Consider the following 7739-nt stretch of genomic DNA (forward strand, 5'->3'; position numbering starts at 1 on the left):
CTGTGAAATAGGAACTTTATATCCGAACCATATAAATTGGCGTGTTAGTGGTTTACTTTCTTTCCTTTAGTATTTAGCTTGTTTGTTTTGTATTATTCCACTACATAACTAACAAGCGTAGAAAGAAAGTAAGCGAATTGGGGGTGACATCTATTCAACCCCCTTCTAATCAACCACCGATCCCCAACACATAGATCCACCAGAATGATCTATCTAGTCCACAGCAAACAACTTGTGGTAAAGACACGACAAATCCGTTGATAGCTGACCATTTGCTAAAAGTGGGTCCGACGACCTGTTAGGAGTTGATTGCCTTGTGAGGCATTACGATAGCTTGATACAACAGACAATGATGACTGTATGGCTGATTGGAGCTCTCCTTCATGAGGTAGAAAGGAGCCGACATGACATGGCGGTCATTGATAGTGGTGATTGATGTTGGGGATGCTTGGCTTGGTGCACTGGATGAGACAGTGACGGATGCATGCTGGAGACTCTTGGGAGTCACATTAGGGGTTCAGGATACAATTGATTGCGATGCGATATATGAGGTTGTGTTGTGTGTGGTTGGTATTTGTGAGGTTGATGTTCATGTTTGTATTTTGAAGAGGTTGGTACAGTGAGGATTCGATTACATGTAGATGGGCTTTGTTAAGTCCATACCTCAGATAGTTATACGGATCTGATACTTCATCAGACATGAATGGCTAATCTCAAACATATATGTTTGTACCATTTTCTTGATGATATAATTTACCTTTTATCAAAAAAAAAAAAATACATGCAATAGAACCTTCCTCTGAAGGTGGCCATATAACTTTCATTGCCTAGCGTTACTTGACATATTCTAATATCAAACATTTTCAGCCGCCTCATTAATGCGGTAGTTATGAAATACGGTTCATGTACATGTAATGAAACATTCCTCGAAAGGTGGTTATACATATTCCATTACTCGACATATTTTTGACACCAGATATTTTTTAACACTTTATTATTGTGGAAGTTACGAGGATCAGTATAAAAGGAGGGTCTTCTCAATTGGCCATGTACATTTTTTTTTTGGGACATCTTACTACGTTTTACTACACTCACACTCAAGCACACACATTTACTGTTCATCTTCTTTTCCATTCGGCTATTATTTTGACTTGAGCGTCGGAGTGTCTACGCCAAAGACCTCCTCCCTAGTTCTCGCTCTAACGTTTCCTTTGCTCTCTTTGTGGTGTGTTAAAAAAAAAGTGCTAAGGAAGGAGTGTCAACTATAGTCTTTTCTCCATCTCAAAGTCTTCTCCCAATCAACGATAGAATTATCTGTCTAGCACGTTATCTCCCTCGATTTCAGACAGGATCAGTGAATATTGTTCACAAATATTATTCATGAACGTTGTTTACTAATATTAACGAGTTGAACACGTAATACATATATATTCAAATTTATTTATTTAATTTAATAATATATTTAAGATTATTTATTTAATTGATCTTATATATTAAATAAACATAAATAAATTCGTACTAAGTCAAATACTAATTTATTTATGAACTTTTGCATGCCTATTTACCTCCATTCGCGTAGGAAGTTTGATTTAGCCTGTCATGGAGGGTGATGGGAGTCTGTAGACTGATAATTTTCCTCGATTGTATCTCCTTTTGCGGATCAGTGATCTAGCGTGGGCATCTTGATTTCGATTGCTAAGTCGTGCTTTCTAGACTATAATTTCATTGGCTTGCAATTTGGGATTGCTTCTTGTCGTCAAATGATGATAGTATTTTTCTGCCTTCATTCTTAGATGTTTAATGCATATGTTGCTGGAAAAGAAAAGGCTCCCGGAATAGTTGTTTTGTAAGAGTTGCGGGGAATTGACTTTGAGGTTAACAACCATGCTCTAATACACATTGCACAGCTGAATCCTGGTTATAGAACAATTATTCCAGAGCAAGGAATCTGTTCCATTTTTCTTCTCACTTGATGGCTTTCCTACTTACCATTATCTTCGTAGGCCATACATCATATGATCTACAGGATTCCTCAACTTGTTGAATTAGGCCATATCTAATTCAACAACTGTTTTAATTTTGACTTGTATTATTTGCCAATCATTGCAACATTGTAACACATGCAGACAATGCTAATAGTGCAGGGTAGCAGTGGGTAAATCAAATCAAACTTAAGCATAGTCGCAAACATTCTAAAATAAGGCATTCCTCATGGACACGCACAAACTTATGTAAAAGCAAACAAACATTCTATGATAAGCAAAGCACACAGAAAAAGAAACTTGCTACGGTTCCAGTATTTATTTCTTCTTAGCAATGAAGAGGCCCCACCTCTGCTCACCAACTGAGCTCCTCTTCAGCTTTGCCTTCCAACCATTTACGATGTCATCATAGTCTTCCTGCTTGTCATGTAATAGTGTACATATTAGCCATGCTTATATTGTCTATTACCAGCTTATCTAGTTCTAATTCCCTTTCTACCTGTGAGAAATCCTGTATGAATGCTTCCTTTCCCTGCTCAACTGCACCCAGTTCCCTCTGCAGAACCTCCAAAAACTGTAAAGAGGTGAGAGAAAATTAGCTTCAAGTTGAATCCTGTATGTATTGATCATTAAACTAGTATTGGGGATCCATTTTTGAGAGTAGAACCTGATTTGTCCTGTCCTCTGCAATAACTTCATCAAACCCAGCGTCCTCTAGCATCTGGACACAGATAATACACTGATTACCATTGATTTAATTGCGCACAACGCATGGAGCTGAGTATTGTCTTTGAAAACTAACCTTGCCATAAGCTTCTACATCATGGAGATCATATCCTCGTTGCTTAATATACTTAGCAAAATCCTCAGATGGAGTCCCTGATTTCTTGCAGTAGTCACTGATAAGGACCTTACCACCCGGTTTCAACCACTTGAAAAAGCTCTTGAACAATGATGGTTTGTCCTGAAGAAACAACCGCCATTATTAGTAATGACAAGTAGGTGATATATGTTGAACACACAACAATTATCGCAGTAAGTGATATAATTAAACAAAAGAAGTTGCTATGATAGAATATACTTGTATATGAAGGATAGTGTCACGGCTGTATATAACATCAAATGTGTTGTCCGGGTATGTTTTCTTTGTGCAGTCAGCCACCTCAAACTCTACGGAGCATTTTAGTCCAATTGCCCGTTCAAGAGCCAAGGATATCATATTTATTGAAAGATCTATCCCAACCACATCCACTTTAAAGTTCTCAGCCATATAGAAGTCACCTCCCCCAATGCCACACCCAACATCAAGAACCTTTTGTCCAGGTTTAAGTTCAAGCTTTGCTACAAACTCCTTTGTAGTCTCTGGTAGGATAGATAGAAAAAGTCAAGTTCAAAGGAATATCTATAAAACATACAAACAATATGTATGACACAGTGAATTGCTAGAGATCCAAGATTGAACATTATTACTTATAAGCTAATGATAAGCAAACTACTCAAGATCCATCATGAGAAATGTCATCAGTTGTCATCTAGTCAGATGTGGACTAGTGGCATGAATTGGGTATTCACCTGACTTTGCTCATGCTGGAACTATTTCAGTAGATGAGGCAAGACTGATCTCAAAATCAAGACCAAGCACGTTATTATGGATGTCCTATTAACAACATTTACAAAGTTGCATGAAAAAGTTGAGAAATCCATAGGTAACCATTTCAAACAACTTAACTCTAGGGAAATTTTATGGTCTACGAGAGACATTTGATAACCAACTTGGATCTTTTATTGAAATAATAAGTACTTAAAACAAAGTGCATATTAATGTCAGAGTCAACTAGAACATTATGTTAGCATAAAGCTTCCTAATTGTTGCATGAATGGAAACAAAGAAGGATGATAGGAGGGTTAAAGCAAAATTTATACTCAAAACATAGGCATTATAAGGATGATAAAACTGTAATTTGCTCTTACCGATTCCTCCAGTGCTTACAAAACCAGCTCCAAAGACATGCTCATAGCGTAAAATTCCACTGTTTTTGTATTGCACATTGTCTAAGAAACGTTGGAAACCACGGTCATCATCTGACTTTACTTTTTGCCACACCCAGCAGACCTACATTTTTGAAAAATAACACAATAACATTGAAAAAGAGCCCAACACTTTATTTTCAAAAAAAAAATGAAGACTGTGAATATAAGATTAAAGTCTACCTGGTTTTGATTTTTCTTGTTCTTCACATAAGCTGAAATGCACTTGCATGTAATAAGAGAGAGTTCAAAGGAGTTTCCTTGGTCATTGTATGTATGACATTCCTTAAACACCTGAGTTAAAATCTAAAATTTGAAACTACGACAATATGAATATTTTTGTACTACACAAGAATATTGATACCACAATCAATAGCCTAATTTTAGGTATCAGGGTAAAAAAAAGATTTTTATCAAGGCTAATAGAATAAAGGAACTTGGACAATCTCACAGAAAAAGAATCTGATGCATAACCTTGGTATAAAACCGTGGCTCCCGGTAATGTGTTGGATTGACTTTCCTTCTTGAATCACCAGATTGATGGAAACAAGATTCTCTGAAAAAGATATATCCACCAACCTTCACCCATTTTACCATCCTCGCAACCAGTTCCTCCACCTTCGCAAAAATGACAAGTTTTTAGGTGTTGTGGTCAATGATTGTAATGGGAAACCTAATTTGTAAAATCTAATGATCCCTGATTCTTTAAGTATAAAAGGACTATCTCATATAGAATTGTTTTTGGTATAAAATAAACTGATTTGATATTATTCATTGGTCAGTAGAGATATTAACTGCATATGCTGATTCTGGTTGTCTCATTCTAAAGGTGTTTTAACTCTACAATACTGTTGTGGAAATGGAAACTGATAGGGATAGTTTAGGAGCAGAAGATCAGACAGTCCAATCATCAATTGTTATGAGTGCAATCACTAACAATCAGAAAATGTATTGGTAAAATAGAGCTAGACATGTAGATGTATAAAGCTGAACATGTATACTTGTAGATAAACAATGAACTTTTTATAACAAATTTGAGCAATTAGCAAAACAGAATAAGAAAATTCAATCCAAATAGGTTTCAGTACCTCTTTATCAGAAAGATACATCAATAGCCAATTTGAGAATATCAGGTCTATAGAATCTGCTTTAATAGGCAAGTTTGGTGATGTCACATCAGCACACAGAAAGCTAGCATTCTTATAGTGCCCATTCAAACTCTCATTCTGCAATGTAAGACAATGGAACATGAAGACGATCTAACATTAACAATCTGTAGGGCATTTAATCAATATTGTTTTGATGGGAAAAAATTGCCTAAAATACCTTCTTGATTACACTCTCAATGAAATCCAAGGCCAGAACATGACCAGCATTTTTAGCTAGTTCACCAGTAAAACGACCAATACCAGCCCCAAGTTCCAAGACCGATTTGCCTTCATACGGTGGAAGTAATGACAGGACCTGCAGGATGAGAAGATAAATGAGTAGAAATACTAGAACTTATTGCAAAATTGTAAATAGCAAATAAAGATGTAGATATTCAGCAGTATTACAACTGAGAACTTAATGAAAAGGTAAGAAACTATAGAAAATTGGTCGTCATGGAGATCATATGTGCCTTAGGTTGAAAATCGCTTTAAAAAGATCTACAAGTTTCTAGGGCTAACAAAATATTAAAAGAAGTAAATGAAATAAGTAGCTTTGTTATTTCGGGATTTTCACACGTATCATTTAATCTATACTAATATAGTTTTTGATATTAGGTTTATGCCGCACATGTAAGGAACCAAGCATTGTCAGTAAATAACAGTTCAGCCGCAAGCCCTCCCAGGCACAGTTGTTGAGGCATCCATTTAGGTTATCACCAGTTCACGAAGTTCCAGGGCAAAGTTTGAACACCTTGTTTAATTCTTCTTGTGCAATTTTCAACATTTAATGAGCCACTTTGAAGTTTTATTTTAAAACACTTCAACCAGGACATAGATATTTTGTGTTTTTTTCTCTCCCTATTCTTCTCTGAGATATTTTCAGTTCACATCATTTTCTTTTGCCCTCCAACTTTCTATTCTTTCTCTCTCTACTTTTTTTTTTTGCACCACATTTCCTCAGAGAGCTGAAGGAGAATGTAACAAATATGCACATCGTCAAAAAGACTTAATTAATAATAAAAAAATAAAATAAAATTTATTTAAATATAAATAATGATATAATATAAGATAAAGTTCAATGGCATAGAAGGATCAATATATCCGACCTTACTTAGTAGGATAAGACTTGATTATTATTATTAGTTGTTATATTTAGATGTCTTCTTAGTCCCACCATGAGCACTATCGCCTTGAACACAAATCCTATATAGGCCCTAATAGGATTTCCATCGAACCAAAATCAAAATCGTCCATTAATGATTAATTGATAAAAAAAGCAGTCTATCAATAGTGGAAGTTCGGATCAGACACCTTAAAGGAGCTCTCAGATAGGAATTAGGACGCCTACATAAGATACTCCGCCACCATGATACACTACTTCTGCTTTATCCAGTCAATTGCATGACCATTTTTCTCCTACCTCTGTACTTCTTCCTCCCTCTCCTTTTACTCCCTCCTCCATCTTTTCCTCTTGACACCCTACCCTCTTACTGGCTTGTCACATCTGGTGCAAGGATACAAGATTTCAAATGCTTTAACAAGGTATATGAGAAATCGAAAATAAAAACAGAGAAAGTTCATGCTTCCCATGTAGCATGTTCTGTTGGCTCCATCTTTATGCTTTAATAGATTTTAGATGAAGCGTCTTCTTGTTCTAAGTTCTATCCCAGAATAATTTTGGAATTACTGTTCATTGATAAGTTCAAATCATAAAAAGAAGGTGGCTTCTTTTCACCAGGTTCATTCCAAAGCAATGATTCAAGAGAATTAAGTCCAATTTTACTTTGAATCTGAAAAGATCATACTGCATATTTGAAGCCCTAAAAGCTCCAACTTGTTTTTCGTCGTTCAAGTTTATTTAAAGTTCAGCGTTTGTTCTTGTGCAAGTCCTCAGACTGTCAAAGCCGGATCAGGTCCAAATCCAACATTAATAGTGGGTATATAATATCGAATAAAAAAAATTATATTAATATTTTTTTCAACTGGAGCAATGATCCAAGTTTTTGATGGATGAGAGTATCAATACCCGAGGCCGCCAATGCCATTTGACAACTACTAAAGAAACATCCGTAAACAGCGTAAGGAAGATAATGAATATACCTCGGGCCTCTCTTCCTTGTCGAGTGCAGAGGCATGGGAGTCGAGCATCATTGCCTCCACGGTAAGATCCTTTGAATGCTCCGTCCAGTAGCTTTTCTGTACCTCGCGCTCCATTTCCCCTGTCACGGATCCAATTAACAACGTCGCAACAGTCAGATCGTTACGTTTTATCAACAAAAATGAGGGTTTAGAAACAGGCAACTCAAATCTGCTTAACTCAAAGACAGATCTACGATCTTACCACCGACGGCGACAGCAGTGGTAATTGAACCCATAGATTTTCGATTCAGATCTGGATTTCCTTTTGTGGGTTGATGTAGGAGATGAGATGCCTAAGATCCCTCGACGGCGAGGCGAGACCTAGAGAAGCTACGAGATCGGCGATTGTAAGACCTTCCTCTCTGCTGCATGTGAAATAACTGCAGAACCGCTCTTCGATTCGATTTCTCCGGGCGATCTTTGCTCCTGGCCACGACTC

The 7739-nt window shown here is 36.6% G+C and overlaps 1 protein-coding gene across 4 annotated transcripts; it reads right to left on the reverse strand.

The window, feature by feature from the left end:
- Positions 1-2146: 2146 nt before the first annotated feature.
- Positions 2147-7739, reverse strand: LOC121996639 (phosphomethylethanolamine N-methyltransferase-like). Of its 4 annotated transcripts, none has more exons than XM_042550664.1 (12): positions 7479-7739; positions 7262-7380; positions 5337-5474; positions 5099-5236; positions 4485-4628; positions 4194-4316; positions 3954-4095; positions 3064-3344; positions 2785-2946; positions 2650-2703; positions 2482-2556; positions 2147-2399 (listed from the first exon to the last, which is right to left on the reverse strand). In XM_042550664.1, exons 1-12 carry the CDS (start codon positions 7534-7536, stop codon positions 2301-2303), a joined length of 1533 nt encoding a protein of 510 aa, XP_042406598.1. In that variant the 5' UTR covers positions 7537-7739; the 3' UTR covers positions 2147-2300. The 4 variants fall into 4 exon arrangements, with proteins under 4 accessions (XP_042406598.1, XP_042406601.1, XP_042406600.1 ...); XM_042550667.1 differs by having other exon boundaries at positions 4194-4304; positions 7503-7738; XM_042550666.1 differs by having other exon boundaries at positions 7503-7738.

Source organism: Zingiber officinale, chromosome 6A (assembly GCF_018446385.1).
Source record: "Zingiber officinale cultivar Zhangliang chromosome 6A, Zo_v1.1, whole genome shotgun sequence".
Lineage (NCBI taxonomy): Eukaryota > Viridiplantae > Streptophyta > Magnoliopsida > Zingiberales > Zingiberaceae > Zingiber > Zingiber officinale.

Excerpts from the sequence above, each read along its gene's own strand:
- LOC121996639 (XM_042550664.1), bottom strand. The coding sequence starts at position 7,536 with ATGGGTTCAATTACCACTGCTGTCGCCGTCGGTGGTAAGATCGTAGAT. Across the intron at positions 5,237-5,336 it reads TTGAGAGTGTAATCAAGAAG|AATGAGAGTTTGAATGGGCA; the intron begins GTATTTTAGGCA and ends CTTACATTGCAG. Across the intron at positions 2,704-2,784 it reads ATGTAGAAGCTTATGGCAAG|ATGCTAGAGGACGCTGGGTT; the intron begins GTTAGTTTTCAA and ends ATCTGTGTCCAG.